General features: G+C 46.4%; 1 protein-coding gene across 2 annotated transcripts in view; it reads right to left on the reverse strand.

The window, feature by feature from the left end:
* LOC137417945 (uncharacterized) overlaps positions 1 to 15163 on the reverse strand; it is a 168028-nt gene that overhangs the window by 1941 nt on the left and 150924 nt on the right. For both annotated transcript variants that reach the window (XM_078772234.1, XM_078772233.1), the window contains one exon: positions 4332 to 4457. In XM_078772234.1, coding sequence (XP_078628360.1) covers positions 4376 to 4457 — 82 coding nt within the window. In that variant the 3' untranslated portion in view covers positions 4332 to 4375. The remainder of the gene's footprint in view (positions 1 to 4331; positions 4458 to 15163) is intronic.

The raw sequence follows: 15163 nt of genomic DNA on the forward strand, positions 1-15163 counted from the left end.
TGCGACCTTTTTTCTTGTGATCCCCGGAGCGTGGATCAACTTTGGCCTGGTGTCGTGACAGTGACTTTTGGGGTGTTGCAGTTCGCTCACGTGGAGTACCGTGAGTTATTGAATGAAGAAACTGGTGGTACCATCATCGGAATTATATGGTGCTTGCTGTGCAATTGAGGTTTTCTTGTACTTGCGCCAGTTGTTATTATTGTGCGATATTAATACAATACTTGGGTTTTGTAACGATTGATTGGTGTGGTTTCACCATTGGTCATTGGCACACATAATAGCACATCTTTCTGCCGTGACTCCTTTCAGGGCTTGGAGGTACACCGTGACCGGGGTTTGGGGAGGAGCACGTAACAATACACTATTAGTGGTGAAAGTTTCAACGCGATCGATCGAAAAATGAAGGCAGGGATGAATTTTAAAGTTTTGCATTCAATCCAATATGGCTGCCAGGTCACATGACCTATGATGTCATAGTTTTGATATACATCCAATTCAGTGCCGTACTATAAGTGGTCAAAGTTTCAACTCAATCGATCAAAAAATAAAGATGCATTTTAAAGGTTTGCATGAAATCCAATATGGCCACCATGTCAAGTGACCTATGACGTCATGTTTATGATATGGATCCAATCAAGTGCCATACTATAAGTGGTCAAAGTTTCAACTCAATTGATAGAAAAATGAGGGCAGGGATGCATTTTAAAAGTTTGCATAAAATCCAATATGGCCGCCATGTCACGTGACCTATGATGTCATCGTTATGATATGCATCAAATCAAGTGCCATACTATAATTGGTCAAGGTATCAAGTTCACCTGACTAACAGTTTGGCCTGTAGGTCGATACAAAGTTCATGGCATCACAATATTTATATTTTATAAAAATGCCGAGTCAGCACTTTTTTAATTGGCGCGCCATCGACCAATTAACCAAAAAATTAAAATCGGAGAAAAGAGCGTTCTTCGCCTTGGGGTGTGCTATATGTATGCCAAGTTTCAACTCAATAGGTCGAAAAATGAAGGAGATAGATTTTTAAGATTTTCACTAAATCCAATATGGCCGCCACATCACGTGACCTATGGCGTCATACTTATGATATGCATCAAGTCATATGGTATACCATACATGGTAAAAGTTTCAAATTCCTACGATGAAGGGTTTGACCTGTAGGTCGCCAACAAATTTCATGGAAACAGAATAATAATAATCTGAGCGATTTCAAAAGGGTACCTCCCGGTCACCCAATAATAATCTTACGAGAATTCACCAAATGTCTGTCTATCTGTCCATTCCCAGGTACCACAAAAACGGCTGAACGGATCGCAACGATATTTTGGGTGGGTAATCCTGGGATCCCTGGAGTAAAATAGGCTATATTGTTTTTCCATTATTCTTTTTTACCAATTTTTCCAATTTCCAATTTTCCAGTTTTTCCAAACACGATGGAATAATATTTACCGATGTGAACAGTGATGTGGTTTTTTAAATTGAAATTCTAAAAATACTGCTTAGATTTTGATGATTTGAGTGTGATATGATTTAACGGATGTTTATATAAATTGTTTAGAATTTTAAAAAAGCCTTCAATTTCTGATATTTTGCCTTTTCATTTGGGCCTCCCAATTGAAGCCCCGCCCTTAGGGCGGGTACCATTACTAGTAATAATAATAGCAAACATCGGGGCAATACCCCGATGACGATTTTGACGATATTGACATTGATATTGATATTGATGACGATATTGGTGACGATTTTCGTTGAAGATAACCAGGGCCCATGCGGGCCCGGGGAACGAGCTTTAACCACGACATCTCATGCATGCGGTGAACAGAAAATGCAGCTGTCGAGTGGCCATACTTGTCCAAGGGCCTGACTGAATCGCTGGTGTGGTGCTGACCGGGCCGACGTGGTGTGGTGCTGACCGGGCCGACGTGGAGTGGTGCCGACAGGGCCCCCACAGCCGTGATGCTGACGCCCCCCTCCCCCCCCCCCCCCCCCCGAATTTCCATGTTTTAAACGTTTTCCCAGTGTGTACCCTGGATTAGAATAGGTACACCGTATCCCTGCGTGTCGTAAAAGGCGACTAAGAGGGTTGGCGTCAGGAAGGCGCATCCGGCCATAAAAACATTGCCTCAAAAAGAGAGCCATGACAATTACAATTACATATGGGCAGCGTACAGCCCGAAGTGGAGATCGGTTTCTGAGGTTTGGGACATGGAATGTAGGGACAATGACAGGGAGATCAGGAGAAGTGGTGGAAGTATTGGTCAGAAGAAGAGTGGACATATGTTGTGTGCAAGAGACGAGATGGAAGGGAAGTGGTGCGAGAATGGTGAAGGGCAGGCAGGGACAGAAATACAAGTTTGTGTGGCAAGGGTGCCTGGAGGGCGTGAATGGTGTTGGTGTCCTGTTTTCTGAGGAGTTTGTAGACAGTGTGGTGAGTGTGACTAGAGTGAGTGATAGGTTGATGATGGTGAAAATGATGATTGGAAAGCTCTTGGTGAAAGTCATCTCGGGATATGCTCCGCAGGTTGGTCGGAGCGATGAAGAGAAGGACAAGTTCTGGTGTGCGATAGGGAAGCTGATGGAAAACGTGAAAGATGAGGAAGTTGTTGTGGTAGGAGGAGACCTAAATGGACATGTTGGAAGGAGTATGGATGGTTTTGAGGGAGTTCATGGGGGTTACGGATATGGTGTGAGAAATAAAGTTATTGGAGCATGGAATGAAGGTATTGGAAAGGGTGTTGGAGAGGAGGATAAGGAAGAAAGTGAAGATCGACGAAATGCAGATTGGATTTATGCCAGGAAGAGGAACGACAGATGCGCTTTTCATTGTGAGGCAGTTGCAGGAGAAGTACATGGAGAAGAGGAAGAAGTTGTTTCTTGGGTTTGTTGATCTGGAGAAAGCATTCGATAGGGTTCCACGCAAAGTATTGACATGGGCATTGAGGAAGTTTGGAGTGGAGGAATGGTTTATCAGAGTCGTGATGGCAATGTACAAAAGAGCGTGCACAGCTGTAAGGACGAAGGACTGGAACAGTGGTGAGTTTGAGGTGAAGGTGGGATTGCATCAGGGGTCGGTACTAAGTCCACTACTATTTGTAGCTGTGATGGAGGTGCTGGCTCAGAACGTAAAGGAGGGTTTACCATGGGAGTTGTTGTATGCAGATGATCTGGTGTTGATTGCGGAAAGTATGGATGGACTGAAGGAAAAGATGAACAAGTGGAAGGAATGTATGGAGACAAAAGGTCTGAAGGTGAATATCGGAAAGACGAAGGTGATGGCAAGTGGTAAAGCATGTGGTGAGGTGGAAAGAACTGGGAAGTGGTCCTGTGCTGTGTGCAGGAAGGGTGTCAGAGTTCAATGTGCAATGTGCACTGAGTGGGTACATCAAAAATGTAGTGGTCTGAGAGGGTCATTAACCAGTGTGGCAGCTACATTCAAATGTAAGGTGTGCACAGAGGGAGCTGCAGATGGAGGAAATGCTGAGTTGGATCTTGGAGACGGCGTGAAGCTGGAAGGTGTGAAAACATTTTGCTACCTCGGAGACATGTTGAATGGAGAAGGTGGATCAGACTCGGCAACGGTTGCAGGAGTGAGATGTGCATGGAGGAAGTTTCGGGAACTGAGTGGCGTGCTGATGATGAGGGGAGTGTCGTTGAAGCTGAAGGGAAAGGTGTATGCTGCATGTGTGAGATGTGTTACGATTTATTGGAGCGAAACATGGGTAATGAACGTAGAGCAGCAACGGAGGCTGGAAAGGGTGGAAATGCGAATGGTTCGATGGATGTGCGGAGTATCGTTGAGAGAGAGGAAGACAAATGATGAATTGCGAAAGATGATGGGAATAGAGCCTGTGATTGATGCTGTGAAGAGGAACAGGTTGAGATGGTTTGGTCATGTGTTGAGGAAGGATGAAAGTGACTGGTTGAGAAGAGTGATGGAAATGAATGTAGAAGGAAGTAGAGGACGGGGAAGACCGAGAAAGACTTGGCTAAAGATGGTGGAAGAAGAAATGCGGGCAAGGGGGTTAACAAGGAGAGATGCAGAAAATAGGGGAAAATGGAGAAGATCGTCATGGGGACCGCAAGGCTAACCCCCGCTCCAGCAGGGAAAATGGCCTTAAAATGCATGTTGTTGTTGTTTGTTGTTGGGGCAATACCCCTGGTGCTCATCTGGTAGAATAAACAGTATACCACACTGAATAAAGGTATTTTAAACCAATTTCAATGGTTGCGAGAATTTCAGGTCAGCAATCCCAGCATGCGTGAACATTCTTGTTCATGCAAATAAAATACTGCAGTTGAAAACTGTATCAATCTCTCACCGTCATCGTGAGCCTCTCCATTGGATCCTTCCGAAGCATCGCAGTCAGGGGGGAAACCCACATTTCGCAAAGATCACAAATAGAGGGATCGCGTCCCACATTATTGTCAGTGGTTCCATGTGATTTCTGCAAAGAAGCAAAATAAATGTATTTGTGACCGAATCTTAAACAATCGTCTCAATCGAATACTTACATTTGCATACTAAGCATATTCCAAACAAGCACTCACTGATGCAACAACCAAGGTTTGACTCAAAACGGATAAAATACATTTTCGTTCATCAAATAAGTTATGGTACCACACAAACGTTTTTTCTAAGCTGAAAAAGAAACCCTCTCAACTCAATAATTGGATATCAAGTGCAGTATATGTCGGGCTATTCGGCCTGGGGTGAGCGAAGCGATGACAAGGCTGCTTATTCCTGATACAGTGCCTTCAGAAAATAGTCACAACCCTTGACTTTTTTCTAATATTTTGTTGTGTTACAGGCTTAATTTAAAATGGATGACATAGACATTTACTTTGTCACTGATTGACACATAATACTGTATTTTCCAGTGTATTAATCACGCTTTTTTATCCGCAAAAAAATTTCAAAGTTAGGGGTGCGGTTAATGCAAAAATAGAGAAAAAAAGTCTCAAAAACAATCAATGCTGAATTTCAATTATATTCCAATTGTCATACATATACCAGCAAATCGACATTCTACATAATCGGGAAACGATTAGAGGTCCAGGGCCGGGTTTACAATGGCTCCGATGGCGCCTCGGTGCCAGGCCCCAAATCAGAAGGGGCCCATAATGACCAAGATAGATTTTTTAAAGTTTTTTTTAACAATGTGCACACATTGTGATATGTTAAAATTAAGATTGTGTGTAAAATATAATGCTACTTTTTAAAAATAGGGGCAATACCCCTGAGCGCTCACCTGGTTAACAGGTGTTAATGGATAGTCACCATGGTGTTTGACGCAGGAAAGTTTGCGGCGTCCCCTAGTGAGGCACAGTTCCAAGCATTAAAAAAAATTGGACCTCTTGTTATTGGCCAGACATTTTAGCTTGGAGGTCCGAGCGAATATGAGGAAAGCAGAGATGCAGAGATTGGTGATAGAATCTCTGGTAGGACGAGGAACATGGGAAGAGGTAGCCTTCGATTGGTTACCCGAGGAACAAGAAAATGTGGAGCTCCGGAAACTGGAGATGCATTTGCAGAGCCAGGAAAGGTTAGAAGAGAAAAAAAGCAGAGGAAAGGAGAGTTGAAAGGGAACTCGAAGAAAGAAGAGAAGAGAAAAAAACAGGAAAGAAGAGTTGAAAGAGAACTCGAAGAAAGAAGAGAACAGGAAAGAACAGAGGAAAGGAGAGCTGCAAGGGAACTCGAAGCAGAGGAGAGAAAAGCCGAAAGGGAGTTAAAGGAACGTGAAATGGCGCTTCAGCAGGAAATTAAACTCAAGGAGCTGGATTTAATGAAAATACGGGGAGAGGTACCATCCATGCCGACTGGTTCGACGCCTAGTCAGAACACCTGGGATGTTGGCAGACATGTGAGGCTGGTTCCACCCTTCAAAGAAAAGGAGGTAGCCAATTTTTTTTCACACTTTGAGAAAGTGGCTCAACTGCTAAAATGGCCTGAGGAGTCCTGGACCATGTTAGTGCAAAGTGTTCTGGTGGGTAAAGCTCAAGATATTTATTCGGCTTTACCGATTGACCAATGTGCAGATTATGAGATAGTGAAGAAAACCAATCTCAAAGCCTATGAATTGGTCCCTGAAGCTTACCGGCAAAAATTCCGGAATGCAAGGAAGGGGGACAGTGAGACCCATGTGGAGTTTGCCAGAGTGAAAGAAACCATGTTTGATCGGTGGTGTGATTCAAAAGGGGTTGGGAAAGACTTCGAACTATTGCGACAATTGATCCTGATGGAGGAATTCCAACAGTGTGTCCACGAGGACATTAATGTACATCTGGAGGAAAGGAAAGTACCAAAGTTGTATGAGGCAGCAACCATGGCAGATGACTATGCCTTAACCCACAGGATGGGGTTCCACAAACCTAACTTCTCGCCTATACTGAAACAGGGGAGCTATGGTACATCCGGTGCGGAGAACGAAAATTCATGGGTGCGGCCTCGAGATGACTATGAGGACAACTCTGAAACAACGACTTTTAGAAATCAGAAGACTACGGTTCCAAGACAGACCTATCTTCCGGGGTGCTCGAGGCAGACCACGAGGTTCTTCTCCGGGCCTACTTGCGCTTTTTGCCATAAACCTGGACACTTAATGTCCCACCGTTATGCTCTGGAAAAGGAAAATCAGGAGCGGAGTCCGACTAGTACAACTCCGAATGCAATGGCAAATGTGAGAAATCCCCCTCAAAAGGGTTACCAACCATTTATTTCAAAGGGGTTTGTGTCACTGGATGGAGACTCGACTAACCAGAGACCTGTTAGGGTATTGAGGGACACCGGAGCACATCAATCTTTAATGCTTGAAGGCATTTTGCCATTGTCAGAGGAGACGGCAACTGGTGATAGTGTTCGTTTACAGGGGATTGCTGGCTGTGTTAGAGCTCCACTTCATGTCATCTATTTGGAGTCTGATTTGGTGTCAGGACCGGTCGCCGTAGGTTTACAAGCCACTCTTCCTGTAGAGGGAGTATCTCTTGTTATCGGTAATGATTTGGCCGGTGGTCAAGTTTCTGGTAACCCGATGGTTGTTAAAAACCCCAGTAGGGAAAATAACACCACACCCGTCGGGGATGGCGGCAAATTTGGCAAGCTATTTGTAGGTGGACTGAACTTCAAAACAAAGGACGAAGTTCTGACCTCTGTCTTCAGCAAATATGGACCGCTTTTGGAAGTGCGGCTGGTAAAAGACAGGGAAACGCAAAAGTCAAGAGGGTTTGGCTTTGTCACGTTTGAAAACACAAAGGACGCCAAAGAGGCAGAGAAGGATTGGAATGGCAAGGATTTGGATGGTCGGACCATAGCCGTAGAGAAGGCAGGCCGTAGGCATCGAGGGGGCTACAGAAGAGGAAAACGTGGCGGTAGTTTTGGTGGTGGCCGCAGTCGATATTACTATGGAGGCTCCCAGAGTTACGGCAGCTCCCGAAGGAATGATTTTCAGGGTAGTGGCCGAGAAGGAAACCGCTATTCACGTGACTACAGTGACAAGCGGTCCAACCGTGATTATTACGAAAGTTAGAAAGAGTTGAAGCACTGAATGCTGCGGAGCAGCCGAGCCAAAATTCCTACACGGATTGACCGTGAACACCACGTTCCTAAAGGCGTCCACGTAGTGAACTTTCCTACGCGGATTAACCGTGAACTCCACGTTCCTAAAGGTGTCCATGTAGTGAATACTTCCAGGCCTCACCACCCAACCACCATTTTTTTTTTTTTTTTTTTTTGTATACTGAATCGAGGCTTGTGAAAGAGCTAACATTTATTTCACAAACAAACAAACAAAACAAACCAGACAAACAAAATATACAAAAAGAGGGAGCGGAAGACAAGATGGGGAGAGAACGGGAAGCACACAACCACAACATTTGAGAGCAGGGAGAAGTGTGGGAGGGAGAGGGCTTGGGGGCAGCAGGCGTGGGAGGGGGAGGGGGGGGGGGGAGAGGTATAAAACACAAAGGGACCGAAATTAGCGGGGGTAGAAAAGATCAAGGTTTTGGATGGGGGAGGATAAGAGATGGTGGTGAACAGCTGGTTTAAAGACCTGGAGGGTGGAGTGGGATTGAAGAGAGTGAGGGAGTTTGTTCCAGAGGCAGGAGAAAAGAGGAATGAAGGAGTGAAGGTGAGCAGAAAGTCTTGATTTTGGCAGTTTAACCATAAGAGGGTTGCAGGCAGATCTTGTGCGACCTGTAGGAATATTTGGGGGACAGAGCCCAGAGAGGGCCGGGGGGGCAAGGCCAGAGAGGAGACGGTACAAGACGGAAAGACCACCAACCTGCCTGCGGTGAGTGAGTGAAAGGCCCTTGGAGTTAGCTTCATCGCGGGAGATTCCAATGATTCTGAACGCTTTGGTTTCAACAGCGTGAAGACGGGCTAGGTGTGAGGCAGGAGCACCAGACCAGAGGGGAGAGCAGTATTCCATAGAGCTGCGGATGAAAGCCTTGTATGTGGTGAGGAGCTCAGGTGTGCCAAGGAAGGACTTCGCACGACGGAGGATGCCCAGTCGGCGACTGGCTTTGGAGGCCAGATTTGAAATGTGGTTTTCCCAGGAAAGATCATGGCAAATAGTGAGACCCAAAAGCTTGAGTGACAGAACTTCTTGGAGAGGATTATTCAGAAAGTGGATGGGAGGGTTTTCCAGTCGGTCTTTTCGGAGAGACATCGTAAGAGTGTGAGATTTATCAGGATTGAAAGACATGTTCCATTTGTTTGCCCAGTCTGTGATTTTGTCCAGGTCTGCAGAGAGTGAGGAGGCTGCAGACTGCCGATCTGAGGGATGAGGAATGGAGCGACAGAGAGTAGAGTCGTCAGCAAAGAGATAGAGAGGATTTTCAAGAGAGTCAGAGAGATCATTGATGAAGACCAGAAAAAGCACAGAGCCCAGAACACTACCTTGGGTGTTCTACCTTGGAACACTACCACTACACTACCTTGGAACACGAACACTACCATGGAACATGGCTTTCAGCTCGGCCTCCCGGGGAAAGTGCTATAGATTTGCTGGCCTTTGGGTTTTTGATTACAACCCCTTAACCGTCAATCAAAAGAAACGAAAAGTAAAATCAGAGGGGGATGAGATGGAGTTTGGCTTTGCAGGAGTCCAACTGGGAAATTGAACATGTAAAGGGCAGGGCCAATGTCGTGGCTGACGCTTTGTCCAGAGTCAATTAACTTTGGAAATCTCTGTGGGTTGTTCGAAGTTTTGTTGCTTTATTTTTGGGAAATATTGATTATTGTTGTTCACGGGAATTGATGATTTGGGTTGTGAGTATACTTTTGTTTGTTTAAAGAGTTTGCCTGCAAAGTTTTCGCTGTGTTCAAACTTTCTTTCTTGAGGGGGGGGAAGTGTTACGGATACGGCCCTTCCGTGGTTGTGGTTTTCATCCACTTGAGATATTTCTAGTTCTAGGTATTATGGTTATTGTTGTTTAAGGGAAATGGCTATTGTGGTTAAAAGGTTAAAAGCGCTCATGGTAAAAAAGGGACAGGAAGCCGGATCGAGAACCGGAAGACGACGATAGAGAAGAAGAAGAAGAGGCGTGAGAAGAAAAAGTCGGACAAGACGCGTGTCCTGAAGCTCCGTAGCAAGCGTGATCGAGCGAACGTCGCGAGTCAACTTTGAGTCCTTGAAAGGAATTTCCTGCGATCGGTGCTATCGCTGTAGAATTGAGAAACCTGCGTAGTCAGGTATAGGCATTGAGGTTTTGAAGAATTCCCCGCCAGGTCGCTTCGACTCACGTAAGAGCCGTCGGCCATCTTGAACCTCGCGCGTCGTTCACTGAAAAAGGTTTTGCCGCGCCAGCTTGTCTCACCCTCCGGTCGTTGGCCGGGGATGTGTGTGTGCAAAAGCGGCATTTGAAGATTACGTTGCGGTTCGCCGATTGAACTGTGAACGTGCACGTCTGGATCGCGCCTTTGGGATTTCCTTTTTCGCCGCCAGTTTGCTGTGGGTTTGGACCACGGGACTGTCCACGCTTTGCCTACACCCCATTACTCGCCTCATCGCCGGGATCACCTTTGAGTTATAGGGACATTGAGGAGTGTTCTTTTTCATGCACTGGGAGCGCAGTGAGTTATCTTACCTTAGTGGATGGTACCATCTTAAGATGTGTTGATTGTATTGTTGATTGCTACCATTGTTGTATCGTTATTCCTGTGTGATTTTTAATACATTATTTGTCTGTTGATAACCATTGGTGTGGTTTCAATATTGATTTTGACACGGAATAACATATTTTTCTGCCGTGGCTCCTCTCGGGTTTCGGAGGTCGGGGAGTAACACGTAACAGTAGTTTCAGAGGAAAAAGCAAATTCCTATTTTGGAGGGGTCAAACGTGGATCCACTTTGACTCCCGGTAGACTGCCTTCGACCCATATTTTTTTCATGCCCTGGACAAACTTTAGTCACAACATAACAAATATCATTTGTGCCAAATTTGGTCACACTCCCTTCAGCGGTTTCACAGAAGAAATTGCAAGTGCCGACGAATGGACGGACTGACGACAAGCCATCGCATAAGCTCCCCGGAACTTCCTTCCAGGTGAGCTAAAAATTTGCTTGTAAAATCAAAGGTCAAATGGAAGAGAAAGGTGATAGAGGGCCACAGTTGGACACAAGTAGGGGAAAGAATGAACAGGAAGAGGGGAGGGAGATAGAGACAGAGAGGGGGGTGGGGGTGGGGGGGTAAACACAGGACATTGGAAGTGGAGGGTATAATGAAAAGAGGGTTCATGGGGAAAGAAAAATTGTTGAGGAAAGGGTGGAGGGTGACATGAGATTGGTGGTGCATCACCTGTATTTTTTTTTTGTATACAGAATCGAAGCTCGTGCAAGAGCTGACACATGACACACTAAAACATGCACGGATACATAAAGCATACAATAAAGGGAGGGGGAGACAAGAGGGGGAGAGAGAGGAAAGCACACAAGAACAACAACGGTAGAGAACAGGGACGTCAGTAGATCTGTGGAAGGGAGGGGGCTGGGGGAGGTGGGAAGGGGTACATGGTATAAAACAAGTGGACACTACTAGGAATTTCAGGAATGAAGTCGGAGATTGAAAAAGGTGGATTTGGGGTGTATTAATGGGGGTAGCAAAGATGAAGGTTTTGGATGGGGGAAGATGAGAGATGGTGGTGAAAAGCTGTTTAAAATACCTGGAGGGGCGAGACGGATTGAAGAGAGAGTGTGGGTTTGTTCCAGAGGCGGGAGAAAAGGAGAACGAAAGAGTGAAGGTGAGCAGAGTCTTGATTTTGGCAGTTTCACCAGAAGAGGGCTGCTGACAGATCTTGTGCGACCTGCAGGAATATTTTGGGGACAGAGCAGGGAGAGCTAGGCCGGAGAGGAGTCGGTAGTAGACAGAATGACCACCAACCTGCCTGCTGTGAGCGAGTGAAAGGCCCTCAGAATCAGCTTCATCGCAGGAGATAGCAATGATTCTGAATGCTTTGGTTTCAAACGTGTGATGCCGGGCTAGATGGGAGGCAGAACCAGAAGCACCAGGCCAGAGGGGAGAGAAGTATTCTATTGAGCTGCGGATGAAAGCTTTGTATGTGGTGAAGAGCTCAGAAGTGTCCAGGAAGGAATTCGCACGACGGAGGATGCCCAGTCGGCGACTGACTTTGGAGGCCAGCTTGGAAATGTGGTTTTCGAAGGAAAGATCATGGCAGACAGGTAGTCCAAAAAGCTTGAGTGACAGAACTTCTTTGAGAGGATTGCTGAGAAAGTAAATGGGAGGGTTGTCCAGATGATCTTTTCAGAGACACATCGTGAGAGTGTTAGATTTGTAAAGGATTGAAAGACATTTTCCACTTGTTTGACCAGTTTGTGATTTTATCCAGGTCTGCAGAGAATGAAGAGACTGCAGCCTGCCGATCTGAGGGTTGAGATATGGAGCGGCAGAGAGTTGAGTCATCAGCAAGGAGATAGAGAGGATTTTCCAGAGAGTCGGAGAGATCATTAATGAAGACCAGAAAGAGCACAGGTGCCAGGACACTGCCTTGGGGAACTCCAGCCTGAACAAGAAAGGGAGATTAGTGTTAGGGAGAATTCCATTCAGGGCCACACATTGACTTCGACCAGAGAGGAAGTTGGCAAGCCATGTGTGGAGGTTTCCATAGATACCACAGGAGGAGAGTTGGGTGAGCAGGGCGGGGTGCCAGACCGTATCAAACGCACAAGATACGTCAAGGGAGACAGCTCTGATTTCTTGTTGCGCATTGAGGACCTCCATCCATTGTTGAGACAGCAGAGGCAGCATGTCCAGAGTAGAGTGAGCTGGTCTGAATCCAAATTGATGATCCGAGATCAAGCCATTGGAGAAAAGTAAGGATTTTATATCAGAAGCAATGATGGATTCCATGACCTTGCTGATGATTGGGAGCAAGCGGATGGGTCTATAGTTGCAAGGATCTGTTTTTGCACCTTTTTTGTGTAAAGCCGTAATGTTGGCCATTTTCCAAGGAGATGGCAAATGACATGGAGCAAAACAGAAGGTGAAGAGAGCAGAGAGAAGGTGAGATAGAGCAGCTGAACAGGATTTTAGAACGCGTGGGCTGATGCCGTCTGGTCGAGTCGAGGCTTGATAGAAACTTCTCCACCTTGTCAGGAGAGAAGGACACAGAGTCAAGGAGCAGCTGGGTTTGACTGGGTAAGGTGGGTACAGAGAGAGATGGGTTTGGGACACAGGCCTTTGAGGCAAACACAGAGTTGAGACATTTGGATTTTTCACGTGCAGTGTCAACTGTGTAGCCGTTTGAGATAAGGGAGGGGATGGAGGGGGAACAAACACCAGAAACAGATTTGACCAGACACCACCAGGATTTGGAGGAGGGAGGCAGGTTTGAGATTTCATTCTTGAGAGTGGAGAGATATTGTTTCCTGGCTCTCCTGTCGGTAGACACACACTTGTTCCGAGCTTTGTGAAAGGAAGGGAGATTGGCTTCAGTTAGATTTGCCTTCCAAGAGGCATAGGCAAGTTGTTTCAGGACAACTGCCTCACCACAAAATTCTGTGTACTCTGGACAGTAGGAAGGGTATGACAACTGAAGAGGAGATGGGATAAATCTGTGCATGAGAGAGAGCAATTTACTTTGGAAGAATTCCCAGGAAGAGTTGATGTCAGAGGCAGTAGAGATGGGAGACCAGTCCAGATGATTGATGGCTGCTTGAAGACCGTGCCAGTCGGTCTGAGTGAAATGCCAGACTCGTCGACGCTGAGTCGGCTCTCTGAGAAAGGCCAGAGAGATTTTCTTTGATTTTTTTTTTGTATACAAGATCGAGGCTTGTGAAAGAGCGAACATCAATCACACAGAAAGACAAACCGACACATAAAACATATAACATCGGGAGCGGTAGACAAGATAGGGAGAGAGGGGGAAGGACACAAACACAACATTTGAGAGCAGGGACCGAGAGACATGGAGACATCCAGAGATCTGTGGGAGGGAGAGGGCTTTTGGGGGGAGGCATGGGGAGGGGGGGTGGGAGAGGTATAAAACATATGGACACTGCCAGGACTTCCAGAAAGAAGTTGGAATTTCAAACAAGGTGGATCTGGGGAGAATTAGCGGGGGTAGAAAAGATCAAGGTTTTGGATGGGAGAAGATAAGAGATGGTGAACAGCTGGTTAAAAGACCTGGAGGGAGGAGTGGGATTGAAGGGAGTGTGGGAGTTTGTTCCAGAGGCGGGAGAAAAGAGGAATGAAAGAGTGAAGGTGAGCAGAGAGCCGAGATTTCGGCAGTTTAACCATCAGAGGGTTGCTGGCAGATCTTGTGTGACCTGTAGGAATATTTGGGGGACAGAGCACAGAGAGAGCTGGGGGAGCAAGGCCGGAGAGGAGTCGGTAGAAGACAGAAAGACCACCTACCTGCCTGCGGTGAGTGAGTGAAAGGCCCTCAGAGATAGCTTCATCGCGGGAGATTCCAATGATTCTGAAAGCTTTGGTTTCAACAGTGTGAAGCCGAGCTAGGTGTGAGGCAGGAGCACTGGCCCATAGGGGAGAACAGTATTCCATTGAGCTGCGGATGAAAGCCTTGTATGTGGTGAGGAGCTCAGGTGTGCCAACGAAGGACTTCGCACGACGGAGGATGCCCAGTCGGTGACTGACTTTGGAGGCCAGCTTGGAAATGTGGTTTTCCCAAGAAAGATCATGGCAGATAGTGAGACCCAAAAGCTTGAGCGACAGAAAATTTGGAGAGGATTGTTGAGAAGGTAGATGGGAGGGTTGTCCAGTCGATCTTTTCGGAGAGACATAGTAAGAGTGTGAGATTTGTCAGGATTGAAAGACATGTTCTACTTGTTTGACCAGTCTGTGATTTTGTCCAGGTCTTCAGAGAGTGAGGAGGCTGCAGACTGCCGATCTGAGGGAAGAGGAATGGAACGGCAGAGAGTGGAGTCATCAGCAAAGAGATAGAGAGGATTTTCCAGAGAGTCGGAGAGATAATTGAAAAAGACCAGAAAAAGCACAGGGCCCAGAACACTGCCTTGGGGAACTCCAGCCTGAACATGAAGGGGAGATTAGAGAAATACATTCAGGGCCACACGTTGACTACAACCAGAGAGGAAGTCCGCAAGCCATGCATGGAGATTTCCATGGATACCGTAGGAGGAGAGTTTGGTGAGCAGAGCTGGGTGCCAGACCGTATCGAAGGCACGTGATATGTCAAGGGAGACAGCTCTGATTTCCTGTTTGGCATTAAGGACCTCCATCCATTGTTGAGACAGCAGAAGCAGCATGTCCAGAGTAGAGTGACCTGGTCTGAAACCAAATTGATGATCAGAGATCAAGCCAATGGAGAAGAGGAAAGATTTCATATCCGAAGCAATGATGGATTCCATGACTTTGCTGATAATTGGGAGCAGGCTGATTGGTCTGTAGTTGCAAGGATCTGTTTTTGCACCTTTTTTGTGTAAAGCAGTAATGTTTGCTGATTTCCAGGATGCTCGCAGATGACCTTGAGCAAAAGAGAGGGTGAAAAGAACAGAGAGAGGGTGAGATAGAGCGGCAGAGCATGATTTTAGGACCGGTGGGCTGATGCCGTCTGGTCCAGTTGCAGAATCAGAGTCGAGGTCAGACAAAAACTCCTCCACCTTGTCAGGAGAGAAGGACACAGTCCAGGAGCAGTTGGGTTCTACTGGGAAAGGTGGGA

Source organism: Myxine glutinosa, chromosome 2 (genome assembly GCF_964187855.1).
Source record: "Myxine glutinosa chromosome 2, kmMyxGlut1.1, whole genome shotgun sequence".
Lineage (NCBI taxonomy): Eukaryota > Metazoa > Chordata > Myxini > Myxiniformes > Myxinidae > Myxine > Myxine glutinosa.